The sequence below is a fragment of the Nannospalax galili genome, unplaced genomic scaffold, assembly GCF_000622305.1.
Source record: "Nannospalax galili isolate Female #2095 unplaced genomic scaffold, S.galili_v1.0 scaffold180, whole genome shotgun sequence".
Taxonomy (NCBI): Eukaryota; Metazoa; Chordata; class Mammalia; order Rodentia; family Spalacidae; genus Nannospalax; species Nannospalax galili.
The window spans coordinates 2,513,777-2,536,590 of NW_008348199.1; the positions used below are offsets into that span (position 1 = coordinate 2,513,777).

The window sequence follows — 22,814 nt, forward strand, 5'->3', positions numbered from 1 at the left end:
CAGATCCCCTGAACCAACGTAAAGCCGGATGCAGCAGCAACCGTCTATAATCGCAGCACTTGGGGGTAGGGGAACCAGAGGATCCTTGGAGCTCACCAACCAGCCAGTGTAGACAACGGGTGAGCTCTGGGTTCAGTGAGAGAACCTGTCTCAAAGATAAGGTAGGCAGGGGCTGGAGAGATGGTTCAGTGATTAAGAACCCTGGCTGCTGTTGCAGAGGACCCAAGTTCGATTCCCAGCATCCACATGATGGCTAACAGCCATCAGTAACTCCAGTTCCAGGGGATCTTATGCCCTCTTCTGACCTTCGTGGGCATTGCATGACATGGATGCACTTACATACATGGAGGGAATACACTCATACACATAAAATAATTAAAAATTTTGTTAAAAAAAAATAAGATGGACACTGGGCATGGTGGCACACGTCTTTAATCCCAGCACAGGGGAGACAAACAGAGGCAGGTGAATCTCTATGTAATGAAACCCAGCCTGATCTACATAGTGAGTTCCAGGTCAGCTGTGGCTACAGAGAGACTTTGTCTCAAAAAGATCAAAAAAAAGGAAAAAAAAAAAGATAAAGTGAAAAATGATGAGACAGACACCTAGCACCAAGCGCTGGCCTCCACACGCACGCACATGTTCACACGCAATCAACAGAAAGACCAAAATTTCTACTTTCTAATACATAAAATCAACTGTCTTCAGGGCGGATAAACACTTGACACCAGGGTACTCATAAATCAATCAACATGCTGCCTCTGTTTACTCTTTGCCCACAGTTCACTTTCTTGGTCCTTCAGCAAGAATCAGATCCCACCTCAGCCTATCCTCCTGGGGACACTGGGGAGGGGCACATGCAAGCAGCTGAAGCCTTTTCCTGGCCAGCAGTAAGGAAGGGGCAGGGGTTCTGTGGAGGCTGAAGAGCAGATACAGCAGAAATAATCAAGGACCAACAGCAGCCGCCCCATACCTGCAGAGATCGGATGTCCCTGACAGAAGCCCATAAGAGAGGTGGGAGGTGGGATACCATCCCAATGTATTTAACAACAGCTTAGAAGCCTGGGGTGAAGGGGAAATGAAGTCAAGGTGGAGGTTCGATGCAGGCCCCACCAGAGGGGAGTGTTCTAGTTTGATTTCTGTTGCTGTGGTAAAATACCCTGACATAAAGCAACTTAGGGGAAGGGGGGCTTATTTCTGCTCAATATCACATTACAGTCCCTCACTGTGGGACGTCAAAGCAGGAACTTCAGACAGCTGGTCACCTCACATCCACAGTCAAGAGGCAGACGGTGTGAACGTGTGTGTACTCCCCTGCCTGCCTGTGCTTAGCCTGATGTCACCATTCACACAGTTCAGGGACACCCCATTCCCCTACCTCCCCATCCCCCCACTCTGTCCCTGCCTAGGGAATGGTGCCACCCACGGTGGGCTGGGTCTTACAACATCAATTAACATAATTAAAACACTTTCCCACTGACACACCCATGGGCCAACCCAATGCAGATAATCCCACATTAAGGCTCTCATCCCGGGTGATGCCGGATTGTGTCAAGTTGACAATTAAAGCTCACCATCACAGAGAATGACCACCATGGGAAAAGTATGGACTAGGCCAGGACACAGCAGGAAATCTCTGGTGGGTGGGAAGAGGGAGGTGCACAGTTCAGTGAATGAAAAAAGTTTCCAGCACCACTATGACAGTATTAGTTGGAAAGTGACTATTTTGAGGGTTTGGGATGTGACCAAAGCCAGGCTCATTCTGTCAGCTCTGAGATCCCCCTTCAGCATCTCGGCTGTCAACCCAGCCTGGAATTAGCTCGTTTGCTTCATGTTCACTCCGAAAGGTGTGAAATTCTCCTTAAGAGAAATCAGAGAAACAAACAGCTGCACTTAAAATATCTGCTTTTCTTTGAAAACAATTTTCAAAGAACTAAGCCCAAACTTTTAAATGTCTCACTGGAAAGAAGGAAGGATCCCTTGGATGATATTAATAATTAAGGAATCAAGGAGAGGTCTCTGTGGATGTGTGGGTACAGTCACCACCACAGGCACAGCAGTAGGTCCTGTGTCTGTCCCTCACCAGGTCCGTGCTGAGCCCTGAGCCCACCCCCTGCTAACCTTTGCAATTTCAGCATCTTTCACAGAGGACAAAATTGAGGCTCAGATAGGGGACAGAATGTGCCCAAGGCCCCGTGCGGGACAGAGGAGCAGAGAGGGCCTCGAGATCCACACACTTAAACAAGTCCTAATATGCCATTTCGTTCAGCAGCCTGCAGCATAGCTGTATCACCCCAGATTGTGGATGCGGACAGAGTCTACCCAGCAGACACACAGCCAGGCAGGGCCAGGGAAAGGATCTCACAGCACATCCCAAGAGCCTGCCCCTCATTTCAGGAATGAAACAAACCTGGACTGTTGACATGACCACATTATAGCTCCCTCTGAAACCCAGAGGGGTCCTGTAATGTAGGGACTCCCTTGGGCTCCATTAACACGTGTGGGAGGGATGTCAGCTGTCTCCCAGGGGACGGTTCAGGCCAGCCTTTCCACAAGGCTCACACCTGAGTAGAATATGTGTGATCTCATTGTGCCATGGAGCTGGTCCTGCCTCATGAACCTGTTCCCCAGGGTATCCCTGAGGAGGCCCCAGAGCTCTGCCAACCCACCCCACCTGCTTGCCAGTTCCCACACATCCCACCCTTCCCACACTCCCAGCTTCAGTGTCCCGACCTCTAGAATGCACCAAGCTCAAGAGAGACAGAAATGATGAAAGATTTACCTCCTCACACCTGCCTGAGCTTCCTGGGCCCCTGTGTTGCCCATTTCAGTCTCAGAGGAAAAAACTAAAGTCCAGAGAGGCTAAGTCTCCTGCTCAAGGTCACACAAAGAGGATGCAGGGGAGCCCAGGTCTACTTCAGTCCAAGTCTGGACTTTCCACTACCTTTCCAATGTGTGGGAGCTTTACCAGGCCCTGCTCACAGCTGGTGGATGGAGGTATTCTAAGACAGAGCTGAGCCAGAGATGGAGGTAGGCAGGGGCCCAGGGTATTTGTGTCTACCAAAGGACACGAAGTGCCCACACCTGAGCTATGGGATAAGGACAGGTGTCTTGATTTAACCAGTCACGCCTGGGATCACATGGCAGGGTAGGAGGGCAGGGGGTGGGACTGCCACAGTCTGTGGTGCTGAAGAGAGAGCATCGGCCTGGAGTATCAATACCCCAACCTCCAGCCCACACTGGGCCTCAGTTGCCTCATCTGTAAAGTGGGGAAGCACACTGCTCAGGCCCCAAGCTGCTGGTCTTAAAGGGAAAGTGGGAAAAACACATGAAGGCAAATGTGAACCGCGGCGTCACTGCTGAACTCGTGTGGACTTGGCCGTGAGACCCTGGAGGAAAACGTGCTCCTCAAACGGGAAACCCGGGCTGGAGCGGCTCAGCGGCTAAGGGCACTGGCTGTTCTTGTGGGGGATCCGGGTTCCGTTCTCAGCACCCACATGGCTATTAACCATGTATAACTCCAGTTCCAGGGGATATGATGCCCTTTTTTGGCCTCTGTGGGCATTGCATGACACAGGTGCATTTACATACATGCAGATAAAACACTTGTACACATAAAATAAAACAATAATTTAAAGAAACCCAGGACACTGAAATTCTTTTTTGTCTTCTAGAAGCCACTTTAATGTGATTTGGCTTCCGTTAACTTCAATGCAACAAAGCATTATACCTTATCACAGTATCGAAACTATCCTGTCAAATGGAGCCGATGTAGACAGTAACAACACAGACTTGACCGTCCCGTCCAGCAGCACAGAGGTGGCTCCTGTGGATGCTCCATTTTAAATTAATTACAAATAAGCAAAATGCAAACATCAGCTTCCCAGTCACAGGACATGTCAAGTATCCACTGTTCCCATGAGGCCACTGGCTGCCATGCCGGACAGCACAGGTACAAAATGTTTCTGCTGTCTTGGAAAGGTCTAGAAAGTATTAGTCTAGGGTCTGAATGCTCCAAGTATGGTCCTCAAGAGAAACAAAATTGGTATTTTAAGGGAGCTTGTAAGACATGCAGAACTGGGGGTCTGCCCAGAAGGAAGCCGCAGGTTAACAAACCTGTTTCCCCAGGAACCTCGCTCGGAAGTCCGAGAACAGTTAGTGAGGGTAAAGCGAAAGCTGGGGGCCAGATGACGCGGCACCTGCCTGTAATCCCAGCTGACATGGGAGGATGGCAAGTTTGAGGCCAGTTTGGGCTACTCGATCTCAAAACACAGGAGCTAGCAAAATGGCTAAGTCAGTAAAGGTGCTTATGCTGAGCCTGAAGTCCAGGGTTTGATCCTCAGAACCCACAGGTGGAAGAAAAGAATTGGCTCCTGCGGGTCGTCCTTTGACCTCCACACAAGTGGCATGGCACATATGCCCAGCCACACACACACACACACACACACACACACACACACACACAAATAAGTAAATAAATAAATGTAAAAACATTTTTAAAACAACAAAAGCTTGGGACTGGAGGGATTGCTCAGTTGGTAAAGCACTTGCTGCACTTGTGCGAGCTCCCCAGCACCCACATAAAAAGCACACCATGGTGGTGTGTGTGACCTGTAATCTCAGCAATGGGAGGCTGAGACAGGAGGATCCTTGGGGCTCCCTGACCAGCCAGTATAGGTGGGTCAGTGAGCTCCAGGTTTGATGAGAGACTGTCTCAGAAAATAAGATGAAGGGCTGGGCGTGGTGGCACATGCCTTTAATCCCAGCACTCAGGAGGCAGAGGCAGGCAGATCTCTGTGAGTTTGAGTCCAGCCTGGTCTACATAGGGAGTTCCAGGCCAGACAGGGGCTACAGGGAGACCCTATCTCAAAAAGACCAAAAAAAAAAAAAAAAAAGAAAAAGAAAAAGAAAAAAAGATGAAAGGCGCCTCAGGAACACCACCAGAGGTTGACCTCTGGTCTCATCAAGCAAGTGCGCACACGCACACCCCGCACATGTGAACTCTTGCATGTACACATACACAAAGACAAGAGGAGGCCAGACCCCCCACCTCCCCAGGAAGGGGCAGCTGTGTACTAGACACAAGGTCTTCAGCTCCTGCCTCCTTTCCAAGCAGCAACAGAAAGCCAGTTCCAGAGCTTCTCATGAGGGCAAGGCTGAGCCCAGGTGCGGAGACTGGTGGGGGAGGTAGGAGAGAGGAACGGAACCTTCCAGGCACTTCAGAGCTCTGTGCAAAGACAGGCACAGAAGATTTTAGCTCTGTGCTGGCCAGGATTTCCTGGCTTGTTGATTATTCCTGTTCTGGAATAAAATTCATCATGAAAATGACATTTAAAAAAAAAAAAAAGCCTGGGCTTATTTCACATCCAAACACATCTCTCTGTGTTTGTGAAAAGGGGGAGCAATGCACCAGAAAGTCCTTGCCTCCCCCAAGTCCTGAGCAGGCAGCTAGCCAGTCCATCTTACTGTCAATTCGACTGCATTTAGAGTCACCCAGGAGACACACCTCTGAATCTGTGAGGGGTTTCAAAGAGAAGTCTGAGGAGTGAAGACAGCCTGAGGGGGAGCTACACCCCTTGTCCGTTGGGATCTCAGGCTGAATCAAAAGGAGAAAGTGAGCGAACGCCAGCATTCAGCACTCTCTGCTTCCTGACTGTGAATGTGATGTGAACAGCCGCCTCACCTCCTGCTAACACACCTCCCCTGCCATGTCTATACCATAGAACCAGGAGCCAAAATAAACCATCCTCCCTGAAGCTGTCTGGTCAGGTGTTTACCTCATATACACCCTGAACAAGTGAAAATGAACTTCAAGTTGAGAAGACTCAGACCATGTCCCGAGCACATCACAGGAAGGCAGCCACATTCTCCACTGCAGAGAGAAGCCACCTGCCCTGCCTCCTGTGGCTGGGTTCCTGCCCACTGGATTTGTTCCTGCAGCATCTCCCTCCTCTGTCCCAGCATCCTCTTGTTTTTATGTCTCTCAGACAGGAGGCTCACTGGATTCCTGCCCACCATATCCCCAGCATCTAGCGTAATCTGTAGAATAAGAGAGGAGCTCTGTAGACGCTTGCTGGATGGAAGGGGACCACAGCCACCAGCAGGAAGGAGCTCCAGCCTCAGGCTCACTGCCGACCCCCAAGTCCCACAGACTGGAAGGCCTAAGCTCACCCTTCACCTGTCCATACTTGGCCCAACGCCCAAGTCTACCAAGTGCCACTTCCTGTGCGAAGCTCTGACCTCCTGGGCTTAGCCCCACCCCCATCAGGCCTCGGTTTCCCCAGTCCCTCCCTTAAATATTCTGCGGTTCTTCGGCTCTCACAGCTGCCCCTTCTGCTGGTGCCTCTGTCCAGAATGTGCCCAGATAAGGGCACTGCTGGCTCCCCACCATTCAGTCTCTACTCAGCCTTCACCTCACCCGAGGGTCCTCCCTGCCCCACCACTCCTTGTCCCGTTCCCCAAGCTGCATTGCATATGACAATTCTGTATGTGCATACGTGCTCTGACCTTTCCCCCTGCCTTACGAAGGCTCTGAATCCCCAGGGTCCAGAATTCTGCCTGGAGCATAGACAGTGCTCAGTGACTGACCCTGCAAACTGAAAACAAACACTGTGGATGACAACGTTAGGACAGGCTTCAAAGCAAGCAGAGGTGGAGTCACCAGACAGCAAACAGGCTGATGCGATGGCAGCAAGATGGAACGGGAAGGCGCACTGCGGGGCCTGAGGCACAGAGCGAGCGAGACTATGTAAGTCCGACTATGTAAGTCAGACGGGCGCATAAAGTGTCACGAGTAACCAAGTAAATGCATCAAAAAATGTAGGCTTTCCAGATCAGTAGAGGTAGGGGAGAAACTTTAATTAATCCAAAAGAAAATGGGGGTGGTGTGGGGACAGCGACAGACAGAAGGGGGCATGTTTTATATACTAAGAAACACTAAACAAACATTTGTTGCTATTCAAATGTAAAATCCTTTGCCAAGATCCTCCCATGGAGAAATTCCCAGGTTAACTCACAGCTATATAAGGAGCATCAAACAAGCCACTACAGAGACATCAGGGGAGCTGGACCTGTACCTCTCCCTTTTCTCTTTGGCCCCCAGGAAGCTTAAGTCCCAGTTTTCCATTCATAGAACCCATGCAGACCTGGGTATTGCTGTTCCAAATGTTCCCTCCAATTTGCTCTAATTTATTTTTTAACCCATTATTAATATTATAGTATATTTATCATCTTATTGGTTTTTTTAAATAAATCATATTAAACTGTTTTATGTAAGAGGGAATACAAGGATGGGATGATGGCGCACGCCTTTAATTCCAGCACCTGGAAGGCAGAGACAGGCTGTTAGACAGAGGCCACCCTGGTCTACATAGGGAGTTCCAGGTCAGCTGAGGCAAGGGAGGGAGGGAGGGAGGGACGAAGGAAGGAGGAAGGAGGGAGGGAGGGGGGGAGGAAGGAAGGAAGAAGGAAGGGGAAGGAAGGAAGGAAATATGTAACGACAAGGTGGATGAAAATGTTACAATTTATTGGTAGGATAAAATTTATGTAACCATTGCAGAAGTTGTTTATAAAGAGGAGGGATGAAGGAAGGAGGAAGGAGGGAGGGAGGAAGGACAGAGGGAGGGAGGAAAGGAGAGAGGAAGGGAGGAAGGGAGGAAGGAACGAAGGAAGGAGGAAGGAGGGAGGGATGGAGGAAGGAAGGGAGGGAGGGAGGGACGGACGGAGGGACGGAGGGAGGGAGGGAGGGAGGGACAGAGGGACGGAGGGACAGAGGAAGGGAGGAAGGAACACTAAAGCCCTAAACCATGCAAGACCTCCCAGAGAGCACGGGATCTTCAGATAAATGCATTTACCTTGTTTAACCTTAAAATTTTTTTAACTTTAAAACATCTATTTTAGATGATGGTCCTAAAAAGAACAGGAAATAAATATATACCACAGTGGAACGTGACTGAAAACACACACACCAGCGGGTCTCCTTTCGTTCCAAGCCAAGCCCAGGTAAACAGCTACTTAGCACTTAAGCACGCCTTTCAAGGGGCTTATGCATTTACATGAAAGTGCTGTAATTATGGCTAGCCAAAATTGCTGGACTACGACCTCCAATCCACATCTTTCGTCTTTATTAGAAGTTAATTTTCTCCCTTTAGCCCCTAAAACACAGTTCGGTTTTGTAAGAGTTTATTTTTTAAGAGGAATATAGAAGATTAATTTTAACCGAATCCTCAACCCCTACCACAGTCCGCCTCTCGGCTCAGGATCAGCTACCCAGCTACCAGCAGCTACCCAGGATCAAACCTGCTCCCTACCAGACAGCCTCTGGGAAAAAGGCACAGAAATGACATCAGGCCCCAGAGTTAAAAAGAAAGAAAAATGATGGTTCATGGAGTAAAGGCACTTGCTGTGCATACCTGGAAACCTGAGTTTGATCCCCAGAATGCACATGAGAGAAGCAACTCTACCAAATTGTCCTCTGACCACACCACACAGGCACCCTTGGTCATACACACAATAATAAAATGATTTTTAAATGGGGGTGTGTTAAAAGCACATTATATACGTTCAAGAAAATGGCCTTATGTAACTCAGTATAATAAAATTTTAAAAATCTAAAAGGCAAGAGCAAACTATAAAAACTAACATTCAATCTCGAGCCTTTGCTTCTGAAAAGTTCTGAATCAGACCACAGTATCCAACAGTCTATTCACATACTCAGCAACAATTGTTAGCTTTCAAAAATGAAAAAAAAGTGAGTTTTTTGGATTGATTTTTTATTTATTCTTTGAGAATGTCATACATGTACACAATGTATTATGATATCTACCCCCACTTCCCTACTGCAATTCCCTGGACTCCCCCCTCAACATGTCCCCCTCCCAACTTTATGTTCTTCTCCTTTTTTTAATAGCTCACTGGTCCAACCAGTGCTGCCCAATTCATAGGGGTGTGGGATCATCCACTGGCCACACCCCAAAGAAAAATGATCTCCCTCCCTCAACAGCCATCAACTGCCAATAGCTCATGAGCAGGGGTGGGGCTCAGGGGCTCTGACCCTATCCATGCAAAAACGCTGGCTGGCTTACTCTTGCGCAGATCTTGTGCAGACAGCCATCGCAGCTGTGAGTTCATGTGTGCATCAGTGGTTAAATTTTTAAAATTGTTTTATTATTTTATGTGTATGAGTATACTGCCTGCATATGTGTAAGTGCACCCATGGAGGTCAGAATAAGGCATTAGATCCCCTGGAACTGGAGTTATGGACAGTTGTTAGTCACCATGTGGGTGCTGGGAACCGAACCCAGGTCTTCTGCGAGAGCAGCCAGCGCTCCTCACTGCTGAGCCAGCTCTCCAGCCCTGGTTAAATATTTCTAACTGAAGTGACCACATCAGAAGTTTGTCTCTTCTGGTTTTCTCCTTTTTCAAATACCTGTGGAATGGTCTTTCCTGGTCTCTGTGGGGTCCAGGTCAACAGCCTCCTGCCCCACTGCCTCCAGTCAGTAAATCCTGCTGGGTTTGCCTTCCTGCTCCCTGTCCCTGGGCACCACCAGGTCCAGCCCGAGCCACCCTGGCCTTTGGCCAACACCATTTCCAGCCTCCCAGGCCTAGCAGCCTCCCTGCCTCCTGGATTCAGGCTCTACCCCGAAGCCAGAGAACCTCCCTCAGAAGGCATTTGTGGCCTAAGGCTAGGGCTAAATTCCCAGGCTTCAGCCCCAGTGTGGACTGCTAGCCCTCCCACCCTGCCTGCACCAGGAAGTTCCTGGCTGGATCCTTCACAGCTCAGGTCCTTCTCAGAGGGTCTTTCCAGCCAGCTCCTGCCACAGTCAACTAACACGCTCCTGCCCCCCCTGCAAGGATCACAAACTGATCCTGCCCTCTCACTCAGTCTACTGTAACCACCAGCCAGGGCTTCGGGAGTGACCAGGATACTTGCATGACTCTGTCACTTAATCTCCAACACCATACCAGGCACCATAGAGCACAGCAGATTCCCAGAACATGTGTCCACTGGGCTGAGTGCACACCCCTGCCTCCCCACAGCAAGGTGGGAGAAGTGGACCCTCTACTAACCCACAGTGGGGCCATGTAAGGCTTGTAGACTCCCAGGTTTCCCTTGATGAGACCTGGACAATCAAGTCCCACAGGTCCAGGGCTCTTGTTTGATTGATGTGTACTTGGCAGGGGGGGGGGGGTCACTTGGCTGCTGAGAACAGTCAAAGCCCTGACGTGGGTCAGTGTGGGACCTGACACCCCACTGCCACAGAAACTCCCAGGAGAGCCCACCTCACTCTACACAGGCACGAGAGCAATGGTTTTGCCACTTTGGAGGGTCAGCTGGTGATGCTGGGCACCCTCACCAGATGTACCAGGGCAGTTACAATTCTGTCTGCCTCCAGGGCCTGAGCCAGAGCTCAGATGTCCCCTGGGGCCACTGTGCCACCATGGTCAGAAGGGGCAGCTACGGGGACTCTCGGGAGTGGAAACGGGGAAGGTCCTGGTGCTAGAGCTGGGGCCAGGGGCACACACCCATCAGAACGGCTTTGAGGAGGCCTAGTGTCTTGGAGCATGGGGAAGCAGAAAGGATGGGGTGAGAAGTAAAGGGATCAGACAGAAGTGAGAATCTGCCTAACTGCTGGAGGTAGGGAGCCATGAACTGTGGAGCCCTTTCCTATCCAAGCCCAAGGGTGGCCTCCCCAAGAGTGAAGAACAGCAGGAGCAGCCAAAGCAGCGGCGGGCAAGGGGCGGCTAAACTCCAACCGCATCTCAAAGGGCTTTTCCCAGAAACAATCACAACTCCTGGGCTATACACTGCCTCCCACTCTTCAAGGCCCATGGGTTCCTTCCTGACCCCCCTCAGCCGCCTGAAGAGCAAAGAGGTAAAATGTGTGGTCCTCAGGCCTTGGACGTAAACACAGAGACAGTGCAAATAAGGATCCAGACCCAGGTTTGCAGAGAATCCCCTTCCTCTTCCCTCCCTTCCTCACAGATTTAATTAAGGGTTTCCTTGCAGAAGACGGAGCTCTATTTAACCAAATCCTTGGACCCCTGTTATATTGTCTTCTCTATCGTTTTAAGCTAGGGCGCCAGGAAAAAGTTAATTATAACTTCTAAATACTCCATTAAGGGTCCTTGTCTTCCTCTCCTGCCTGATTCTGCACCGCTAAATTAACTGGTTCACAGTGAGCTCAACCGGCCTCACCCTGCTTTCTTCCCCGAGTGATGGCACGGCCTCCAACGAACGGGAGCCAAGTGGGCTGGCTCGGTTGGGTGACATGCTGGCTTAACAGGGGACAGAGGTCAGCAGGTCAGCAGGGCAGACGACACCTAGGCCAGAAGAGACTGATGGCAGCCACGTGGACAGCTGCAGCTTGCTACACAGTGCATAGGGGTAGGGCAGAACTTTGGAAGGTAAGCGGGGACAGAGCAAGCCTGAAGGCCTGGGGACGCCTGTGAGGTGGGACCTTGGGGTAGGGGGGAGCCTGGACTGTCCGCTAGCCATGGAGAGAGCGGGGGGTATTCTGCCGGTCTGGGTAAGAGCTGAGGCATCATCTGTGATTGAGGTGGTTGAGAGAGAGCCTCCTTCATGGAGGAGGACAGGGCACAAGGGACGTGATGGAGAAGGCAGTTGGGAGACCCAGGGAGCAGGAGAGAGAGCCAGTCCCCCAGAGGTGTCAGTCAGGTGCCAGATGTGCAGAGTGGAGCTAGAGGGGAGATCGGGGAGGAGGATGCTGTGCATGGTCTCTGCTGCCCACCCCAGGGCACTGCAGGGGCTGAGACCTGGAGCTAGGGATGACAGCGAGGTCCCCATAGGCATTGTGTCCCCCAGCCAAGGGCCAGGAGGCCAGCTGGCACCTGACAGTCATGGACCATGGGCTTCCACGGGTCCTGGGCATCACAGCTGAGCTGACAGGAGGGCTAACCCTCAGCAGGTTCCAGCCTGGTGCCACCACCCAGGAACTCTGCCACAACCAGCCTGGGGGCTCCACACAGTCTGCTGATAACAGCATTGGCTACCACGGAGGAAGGACCCTTCCAGAACATTCCTTGCTCCATTCAGCAAGTTTGGCTTTTTTTCTTTCACTCTTTAAAGCTGGAGGATATGTCCTTAGCTATTTCTTTTTTATTATTTATTATGTTTATTTTATGTGTATGCGTGTAGGGCCTGCATGTGTGTAAGTGTACCCGTGTCCTGCAATGCCCATGGAGGGCAGAAGGTCTCAGATCCCCTGGAACTGGAGTTAAAGATGTTTGTTAGTTTCCATGTGGGTGCTGAGAACTGAACCTGGATCCTCTGCAAGAGCAGCCCGTGCTCTTAACCTGAGCATCTCTCCAATCCTGAGCCATTTCTTTTTTTTTTCCATGTGTTCGAGTGTATTGCCTGCATGTATGTGAGTGCACCCGTGTCATGCAATGCCCACGGAGGACAGAAAAGGGCTTCGGATTTCCCTGGAACTGGAGTTAAGGGCAGTTCGTGGCTGCCATGTGGGTGCTGGGAATTGAACCCAGGTCCTCTGCAAGAACAGTCAGTGCTCTTAACCGCTGAGCCATCTCTCCAGCCTGGTGGATCTCTAGAAGTTGGAGGCTAGCCTCCAACTACATTAGGAACTAGTCTACATTAGGAAATAGGGCTAGCTAGGACAACATAGTGAGACCCTGACTCGAAATAACAAAAGTAAGTAAGTCTGTCTGGAGTTATTCCGAAATGACACTTTGAAAGCTTTCCCTGAGACCAGCAGTCAGGGAACATGTCTGGGGTTCAGCTCGAGGACTGAGAAGGGGGCCCAGCTAGCAGGCTGAGAAGGGCTCATGAGGACCTTGGAATGGCCGGATGACCAGCAGGACTCTCAGGCACGCTGCCCATCCCTCCTGGACGCACAGCACCAGGCACCCGGGAAGCAAGGTCTCCTCAGAACTGTGAGCCCTGCCTTCACCTGACACTGGAACAGTGTACATGCCTCCTTTAAGGGCTCAGGGAGAAGGAGTCAAAACCATGGCAGAGAAAAGAATTCCCCTTCTCCTGCCACCCAGACATCGGCTCTGGAACCTTCCGGAGACTCTCAACGCTTCCGCTCTGACTCTGCCATCCAAAACAACCTTTGAAAAACTTTAGGGACATCCCCTGTTAAGCATTCTGGAAGGCTCAGCCTCATCATGTTGAGGATCAACCCTAACTCTTCCCCAGCCCTCCTCACTTGGCACTGAGCTTGCTCTCTACCCTACCCCAGGGCCTTTACAGTGGCTGTGCCCTCTGCCCAGATGATCCTCCCCAGTTCTGCACAGAACTGCCCTACGTTCACCCTCAGACCTGGTCCAAGATCACCTCTGCAGGGTGTGCCATGAGCACCCAGCTAAAGGGTCTACACTACCATGTCCCCTGGTCCCCAGGGAGGTCCTCAGCAGAGTCCTGCCTTTTACAACTCCTACCGCCCCTGTGCATCTGCAGGGCTGCCATCTCCCACCATCAGGCTGGACAGGGCTCTGACACTCCCCACTGTCCCCAGTGCTTGGTGCCTGCTGGTCCCTATGAGTCCCCAGGAGGTAAATCAAAGAGATTATTGAACACTTCCTTACAGTCTGTTCTCTGGCTGTCTGTGGGGGTGGTTGACAGCTGAGAATTTACGTCAACACTCAGAAACTAAGGCACATTAGTGAACACACATTTACAGCGAACCTCAAATCCATCTTTGGAGGTGGCCAAAGGCTGACCACCATGTAAGATGAAGCCACTGAGGTCCAGAAAAAACTTACGGCACAGGAAGTGGATCAGAGTATCATCCAGGGTCACCATCTCCTAAGCCATACACCCTGCTCCTTAGAACCGGAGATGCAACAGAGAGCCTCACCGCAGACTCCTACAGCCTGAGTTCGAATCCTGGCTCTGCCACATACTAGCTCTGTGAGTGTGGACAAGTTTCTTTGTTTCTCTGGGCCTTGGTTTCCTACTCTATAAACAGAACAAGAGTTGCCCCCTCGTTACATCATTGGGACCAAATGTGTAATACTACACACGGAAGGCACAGAACAGGGCCTTGTACAGAGCGCACACTCAAGAAACACACAAACACTCCTGGTTTGTGTGTGCCCAACCAGCACACAGCCCATCCCTCAGCTGGGACCTCTAAGCCCTGGGATCTGACCGGAACTGCCCAGCCCTGTGCAGTTGCCCTGTGGAACTGCCAATGTCCATCTGTCCACAAAGTGGCTGTGATTTCCCCTCGCTTGAAGATTCCTGGCCCCAGATCAAGAACGGAGGGTAGCTCCCGGCTGTCCAGTCTGCAGCTGCCAGTGACAGCCCTGGCCTCAGAGTGCTTCAAGACAGCCAAGAACAGAGGTGAGAGGAGGCTTCGGGAAGGACCTTCAGGAGGTCATGCTTTCCTACAAACAACCTGGCAAATAGCAGTTCTCCTGAGCCATCCAGTATATTACACCACTGGCCTCCCCAGCCAGGCCCAAGCTGATCATCCTGCTGTTGCACAGGGGCTGGTAGAAGCCTTTCACAACGCCTCCTCAGAGTGTCGTCCTCTTAATCAGAGTCCCTGTCAGATCCATCATCACTATCCTGTCCCCAAGTGCCCTCGCTGCAGCCACAATGGGAGTCGGCCATGCAAGAGCCCCTGGTCAGTCTTGGCTTGAGCAATCCCTCACCTAAACCTTCTCCTCACCCTGTGCAGAATCCCAATGCCTCAGTCAAGGCTCAGCCTCAAAGTCAAGTTTTCCCTTGAAGCCCTCCCCTCCCCTGGGAAAGCCACAGCCCATCCACATGCTATGGTCCCTCAGGGATCCAGACCAACAGATCACTCAGCTTAAGTCTTCAAACCACGTGGATGGGCACATGCTGTGGCCAGATTGGGTGCTTGGCAACCTCAACTGTCCTCTCAAAGACACAAGGCCACCGCCACTTTCACCCACAAAGTGGAGAAGAGACTGTCACACTGGGCCTGGCACACAGTAGGTGTCTAGCCTGTGTTGACTGCAGCTCTTCCTTGAAAACAGACCCTGGCCCAGCCAAACGGAGCCTCTCCTGGTTTACCACCCACAGCAGAAGAGATAAACAGCCACTCCGGGCAAAGTCCCGTGAGAGAAGGCAGCCCAGGGCTGGAAGCAGCGGCCAGGGGGCCCCTCCAGCCAAACGGAGCCTCTCCCGGTTTACCACCCACAGCAGAAGAGATAAACAGCCACCCCGGGCAGAGTCCCGTGAGAGAAGGCAGCCCAGGGCTGGAAGCAGCGGCCAGGGGGCCCCTGACTGTCACTGGCGTTGGCTCCACCCTCTCCCACCCCAGCCTTCACATGTTCTAGCCCAAACAAGCTTGGATTAGAGTTTCCCGCTTGAAAAATCAGTATTTAAAGCACCAAGCCTGCCAAGCACAGGAGAAGGCTTGCTTGTAAATATCTGTCTCCATTGGCAGAGTCCAGCCTCTTGCCCAGTGTGGCTACCCACCTCCGCACTGGTCCTCTGCTCCACAGCTCCCACCCAGCAGGCACAGCGGGACAACCTGGGAACCCAAAGGGACTGTCTGGCAGTCACAGGGGGGCTGAATTTGGGAGTGGGTCAGCTGTACCCACCTCTCCAGGACAGCAGACCTCTGCACCAGGCCACCTGGGGGCCACCCATCTGCCCTCCCAGGCAGAGACAGCGCAGCCTAGCTATGGTGTTTCCACAGATTCCAAAGCAAGGGAATTCCCCCCGGGGAGCGCACAAGTTTATCTCTTTTTTAATTTGGAGGGGAACGAAAACAAACAAGAAGAACCTCTAGAAGGACAGCTGCAAACCACCACCCACCATTGCACTTGCATGGGGCCTGGCTCTGTCACCTGCACTCCTGGTTGCCCACAGAAGGAACCACATCAGGTCCCTGTGCCCTTCAGGGGTCCCCTCACTGGAGGCTGAGCTGAACAAATATATGTACCAGCAGAGGCCCTGCCTCAGTATCCTCGTTCCCAAAACATCAGTCATTCACTTACCAAGCCATTCACTCATCCATTAATTCATTTACCAGTTGTTCAGCAAACACCTACCTCTGTCAGGTACTCGAACACACAGGTGGACCAAACACATGTGAGCCAAGTCTCTTTGGGAGGGCCAAAGACAGCTTCCACAAACAAACGGGAAGTCACAGTCAAGACCCGTTTTGGTAAGGGGAGGTCCCTGGTGGGACAGGAGGGAGGGACACGACCTGGTCTGAGAGGCCAGGGAAGGCTCCCCAGGTGGTGGACAGGCAAAGGCCCAGAAGGTGCTGGACAGAACAGGAATGAAAGACTGGGAGAGGGCAGCTTTGGCGCCACACCCCTGCACCGCCAGCACACAGGACCTACCCAGCCACTCGTTGAACTTCTTCACCTCGCTCGGGAGCCCCAGCTCCGTGAAGTCGCCTGCGTGGATCAGCACGTCGCCGTAGGGCATCTGAATGGGATCAGTCCTCGAGTGGGTGTCAGAAACACAGACAAAGCGTGTGTAGCCAGGTGGCTTGGGGGCATCGTGAGGTACCGGATCCACCCTGCGGAGAGATAGACACTGAAGGTGATGGGGGTCACAGAGCTAGAGTCTGCATGGTGATGGGTCTCCAGAAAGAAGCCAAGCTGTAGTCCACCCTGCTGAGTCCCAGCCCTGTCAACTCAGATTACATCCAACTGCCCAGCCTTCTGGAGGGCCCAGGCGAAAAGTCTTTGTCCCCCGTGCCTCAGTTTCCCTCTGTACCACGGTGTGAAAGTTAATCATTGCCAAATTGATGGAATTTGGGGTCACCATGGAAATACAGCTCTGGGGGTATCGATAAGAGTGTTTTCAGAAAGATTTCACCCTGAATGTGAGCAAAGCCATCCCACGGGCTGGGGTCCCAGACTGAATAAGAAGGAGAAGCAATGAGCACCGGCGTTCATCTCGCTCTGCTTCCTGACCACGGATGTGATGTGACCTCACGTTCCTACCGCCATGCCTTCCCACTCCATGATGGACTACACCCTTGAACTGTGTACCAGCTAAACCCTTCTTCAAGTTGTCAGGTTTTTTTCTTTTCACAGTAACTCGGGAACCTCAGAGGACAGGGGTGAAGGTATAAAGATGGTCAGTAATTGCCTGTTCATGGTGTCCATATGCAGCTTCTGCCCTTACAACCTTCTAACTCAACTACATCAGCTTTTCCTTTGTTCATCAACGCTGGTCTCATGGAATTTTAACACTATAGAAACATTGTCCATGGGCTGTCTGTCTATGCTTGGCTAGAAGTCAGATTTTTTTTTAACCTCCCCAAACCAGCTTTCACCCCTGGGGGGCGCTATTACGCCACCGAGGCTGCATGGTCCTGTAGCAGTCTGTGTTTTAGCAAACATCAACTGTGAAACTGGAGCAACACAGAATTCCCAGCCCCCAGGAAGTAGAGAGCTCAACACAGTGCACACCAGGAGACCTGCCAGGGAGGAGCCCTGCAAATATGTGCAGTAGCAACCCTACAAGACAGGTGGCCATTTTCCCACACCGACCTAGTGGCATCACTTCCAGGGTTGTGTGCAACCCCTCTAGAGTCAGCACACCAGGCTTGAGCCCAGCCTTGCCAGTCAGGTACATGTGGCTCCAAGGAAAACCCATGGCCTGGGTTTGCACATCTGTAATACAGAGTTACCTCCCTGGGCAAAAACATTTCAGAAATGAGAACTAGCCCGAGCCTCCGTCCTTGCTCCCAGGAGCCCTCAAGGCAGGCTTCTACAACAGCTTCCGCCACGGCTGAGGACCCAGCCCTCAGCTCCCAGTCCAGTGCTCTTCCCAGACCACTCCCATCTCCAACTAAATGACTTTGCCAAGCTCACAATGCTTAAGAACAACACAGTGACATTTCAACAAGCAGCTCTCTCCAAACAAGTATGCTGCTTGAGTCGTGTTTAAATCTAATTATGCGTCAAACCAAAAGCAGTGCGGTATCAGTTACATAAATACTTTTAAAGACATCTTTCTAATTATCCTTTTTTCAGACAATATACTTCCAAGAAATTTAATTAACACCTTATGAGAGATGTGAGTTCAGCATGCTAATGTGCGGGGAGCATCCTCCTGGATCCACTGCAGGTGAAGACGTCAGGCCAGCCTCTTCCCCACCCTCAAGTTAACATGGGAGGGAGTGCCCTTGCCCACCCTCCCTTCTGGGGTTGTTAAGCCAGACAGAATCCCAGCAGGTTGGAGCTAGGCAGACTGGAAAGAATGGGAAATTTTCCAAGGGAGTTCGATGATGGGCAGCCAGGAAGGCGCTAGACTCCCTCCTCCTTATCCATCCACTCGTTCGTTCGTGCATTCACTTAGCACAACACATCCTGGGTGCCAGCCTCTGAGCTCAGTGGGAACCAGAGGGATGAGCATGCTAGGGCCCTACCCTGCCAGGAGCCCAGGGACGGAAGGCAGCTGCAGACTTGACTAGACTGTGACCCCCAGACCCCCAGTTATAATGGGACAATGGAAGGGCTGGGGATCAAAGGACCTAACCTGCTCTGGATTCCCAAAAGCAACCAGTAGGAGGCAGTGTGTGCAGGCCTGAAAGTTAAACCTCCCATAATCCCCACCTTTCCTGTGTCCTCCTCAAGACAGTTTTGCAGAGAGCTGGGGGTAGGGAGCTCCACCTGTGCTCTGGGCCCATTCTGACACTGCTGATTGGACCAAGAGCAGCACATCAGTGCTGGGCTATCCGTGGCCACAGGAACTCAGGCAAGCTAATCGGCTAATCAATTCTCTCTCTCTCTCTCTCTCTCTCTCTCTCTCTCTCTCTCTCTCTCTCTCTCCACACAGTTACAAAGACTACTTCAATGAGATCTAAAGAGAAGAAGAGGGGAGAGGCAGGGACTTCATGGGAGCCAGCAGTCTCTCCTGGAGAGGCGACCTGGAAGGGAGCCCCTGCGCCCAGTCATGGCCACAGTCACAGCCACAGCCACGGCCACCAGCCACCAGGCAGCCAAGAGCTATCTTCCGAGGGGCCTACTGTTAGAGCCCAAGCTCTTTAATTAACTCTGCCTTATTTCCCTGCACCCCGAGGCTTCTGTGAGAAGAAGCAAGTCTAGAGATCCCCAGAGAGCAAGCTAAAGCCTCCTTCCCCAGCTCAGTCCTGCAGCTGTTTGCAATGTAACAAACGCTCAACCTTGAAACTAGAGGAACACTTAGTTCCCAGGCTCCAGAGGTTCGAGGGCTCAACAACCCCAGCAGCCTTCCCAGCACCTGCTCTACTCACCCTCCTGACCAGCCTCTGAGCAGCACCCTGCAGAGATCTGTGTTTGACAGGTGAGGAAACTGGGGCTCGGTTCACCCACAACCTCAGCCATGGAAGCTGGTTTTATGGGGCAGTGGAGATAGGTCAGGCTGTAAAGGGCTTCCCACACTAGCTGGAAGAACCAAGTTCAATCCCAGCAACCATGTAAAAACTGGATGTGGTGGCATGTGCGTGTAAGTCCAGAGCTGGGGGCAGGGGGTGGAGACAGGAAGATCTTTGGCCAAAGAGTTAATCTAAATGGTAAGCCATAGGCTGATGAGAGACCCTGTCTCAAAAAACAAGGTGAACGCTCTCAACCACACCGAAACCAACACTCAAAGTTGACCTTTGTGCCCACATGTGCATGGGAACATGTAAGTCCTACAAGTACGTATATATGCACACACATGCATAAACACATGCACACAGATACCCACACACATGCACACACACGCTCACATTTACACACGCACCCACACACACAGACAGACGCACCCAAGGATGGAGCACCCACAGAGGGGCCCAGCTGTGAGGGACACACCTGGGGACAGAGCATCTGCAGAGGCCCCCACAGGAGCCCCTGACCTACCCGAGTCCGGAACTGAAGAAAAGAATAGGAGAGAGGTGGAGAAAGCCTATGAGAGAGCATCACTGAACCCCTAGACCCAGCCGAACCAGAACTTTCCAGCTAAGAACATAAGCCAGTTTAGATCTGAAGCTGAGGCAGGAGAGACAGCTCGGTCAGTAAAGTGCTCACCTTGTAAGCATAAAGACTTGGGTTCAAGCCCCAGAACCCAGATAGAAATTGGTCAGGGTGGCACATACTACGTAATTCCAGCTCTGGGGAGGTAGAGACAGGATCAGACTAGCCTGACTGGTAAGCTCCAGGTCCCTAGGAGAGACCCTGTCTCCTAGAACAAGTGTCCAAGCTCCTGAAGAACACCTGGGTTGACCTCTGGCCTACACATACATGTACATATACAGGCACACATGGACATGCACACATGGGCACACACACACACATAAACACCTGCACACCTGAACACAAGCATCTACAGACACACACACACACACACACACACACACACACACACCAAAAAAAAAACCTTAAGCAGCAAGAAGCATGGAAGGTTCCGGAAGCCTTCCTGTGTCTTCTTTCGGACCAGGGATGCAGGATAAGGCTGAAAGGCACTTGATCCTAAGCCTTCAATCCTTTTCTGGCTGGCTCCAGGCTAAGCCCACACTGCCTTTCCAGTCTCTCAGTGAGTAGATATGCAGAGCCCACTGCAAAGTCAAGTGGGGTTCCTTCCTCCCTTCAGATACCTCAGTGTCCCCCTTGGAGAAAGGGGATCAGATGTCAACCTAGCCAGGCTGACCGTGCCAGTAGCCCCTCCCAGCCTGCTTTTCCCATTCCTCTCCTTACATTCCCCAACACCCAGCATAACCTGAAGGCCCAGAGGATCTTTAAAGGGCCGGCTGGTGTCTCCACAGTGGCCCCTAAAGGACAGAGGGAAGAGCTACTTGCCGGACATCAAGTGCCCCCTCCCAGGGTATCTCCTGGCAGACTCCCATAAGCCTGTCCCTCTGTTTCTCCCTCACTCCCACCACCACGCCTGCCTACTCAGGGTCTTGGTACCTGGAGGGCTCTCCTGAGGACCCCCTGGCTCTGCCAGAGACCCAGTCACAGACAGTCATCACTCAGACAAAGGCCAGCTCATTACCAGCAGGGTCTCTGGGGCAACTGCATAAATCACACAGCTCAATCAGAGACCATGCTGGACTGTCACTGTTGTTATTAAATATAAATTGTGGCTTTATTAAATAGGACCCCTCACTTCCTCACCCTGGAGACAAAGCCCGTGGCAGCGATAAATCACAAGGCAGGGAGCAACATCCATCCCGCACGCCTCTCCCCACAGAGAAACCTACTTGCCATGGAAACTCACTCAGCCACCTCCCGCAGGCCTCCACCAGTCAGACCCGGAGTCTGCTTGGAAGGAATGGTGGCAGTGGTCCCAGGGCCCTGTGCCTGCCCTGACTTCCTCCTGCTGCAAAGTTTCATAGCTCCCTGGGTGCTCCCTCCTGAGCCCCACCCAGACCCTCATGGCCACTGAGCCCCACTGCTCATGGAAACCAGGACCCTTACTGCCTGGGGAGGCATCCCATAGAGCAGGCTAGAAGGGGAGAAGCCAGCTAGACCACAAGAAAGTTGCTGCACTCTTTCTCCAGGGCTCTTACTGCTGAATGTTGTGTGCTGTGATGCTCTTAGGAGCCGGCTGCTGCCTGTCTGTAGCCAACGTAAGCCCAGAGTGGGCAGGCGCTAGTCTTTGATTGCTATAACCACTAAGTTTGGAGTCCAGGCCTGACGAATGCTAAGATGCTGAACACCCACCCCCATATGGCGGCCCCACGCACACTTATTCAGGGCACCTTCGCCATCACTGTAAGCAGTACTTTGTAGCTGGGGAAACTGAGGCATCAGGAGGCATAAGCCCCACCTAGGCAGGCCAGGTCAGGACCTGAGTTCCTAATCAGCAAGCTTCCTGGCTGCTCTCAAAGATCCTAAGTGAATGAGCAAAGAGAGAGAGGAAGGGAGAGAGGGAGGGAGGGAAGGGAGGAAAGGAAAGAGGAAGGGAGGGAGGGAGGGAGGGAGGAAGAGCCTTCCTGGTTAAATAAGGGAAGTCATTTTCTCTCAATCACTCCCTGCCTTTCCCAAAGACACAGCCTGGCCCCAGGGCCTGCAGCCGGGCCTCTCCTACACAGGCCCCTCTCAGCTGGCCCCTCTCCAGGCCCCTGTGGGCTTCTGCTCCCTTCTGCCTGATCCAAGGCTTCCTCAAATGCCTTCCCAACCCACCCCTCCTCTTCCTCTGGGTCTCAGCTGGAAGTATCTTATCCAGAGGATCCTTCCTGGGCACCCCCAAACTAACAGAACCCCCTCAGCCCTCTTCTCCCCATCTTCCTGTTTACCTTCCTTTTTCTCAGACAAGGGTCTCTATAAGGTCTGTTTAACCCAGGTATTACCCACAATGGCCCTACACCTCTGGGGCCGGGACACTCACAGATGGATGTACACATAAACACAGGTTCACACCAGCCCCTACTGCTCTCCCAAGTTCCTGCTGGACCAAGCCAGGCCAAATCTTCCAATCTGCCTCCCAAAGGACAACCAGAGGCAGCGTCCAGATAGAAACCCACCAAAATCTACAGGTGCTCACCATGTGGGACGGAACCCCATGGAGCAAGTGCTGCTGGGAAAACAGGAGTTCCTACCCTGGAACCCAGCACCTTCCAAGCCCTTCCAGTGAATTATCTATCTGGAACACCCTTTAACAGAGCCTGGGGCTGAACGAAGCCACATAGGAAAGAGTGACCATACGCCACCCCACCACCCTACCGGCTGGAGTTTAAAGACTCCATCACCACACCTTGTCCAAGTGGCCTTCATTCCATCTTCTTGTGTCCGCGAGCGACAGCAGCTGGGACCCTACGTGAACCCTACTCACTAACCAGAAGTGGGGCTCCAGCCCTAGAGGAGGCCCAGGGTCTGCACCCCCAGGGATCATCTAACATGCTGGCGGGGGGGGGGGGGGGGGG

The 22,814-nt window shown here is 52.1% G+C and overlaps 1 protein-coding gene across 4 annotated transcripts in view; it reads right to left on the reverse strand.

Moving 5' to 3' along the window:
• Positions 1-22,814, reverse strand: part of Mpped1 (metallophosphoesterase domain containing 1) — an 80,558-nt gene that overhangs the window by 44,394 nt on the left and 13,350 nt on the right. For all 4 annotated transcript variants that reach the window (XR_003851382.1, XM_008844729.3, XM_008844728.1 and 1 more), the window contains one exon: positions 16,312-16,493. Coding sequence is in view for 3 of the 4 variants with exons in the window: in XM_008844729.3 (XP_008842951.1) it covers positions 16,312-16,493 (182 nt within the window). In the remaining variant the exon portion in view is untranslated. The remainder of the gene's footprint in view (positions 1-16,311; positions 16,494-22,814) is intronic.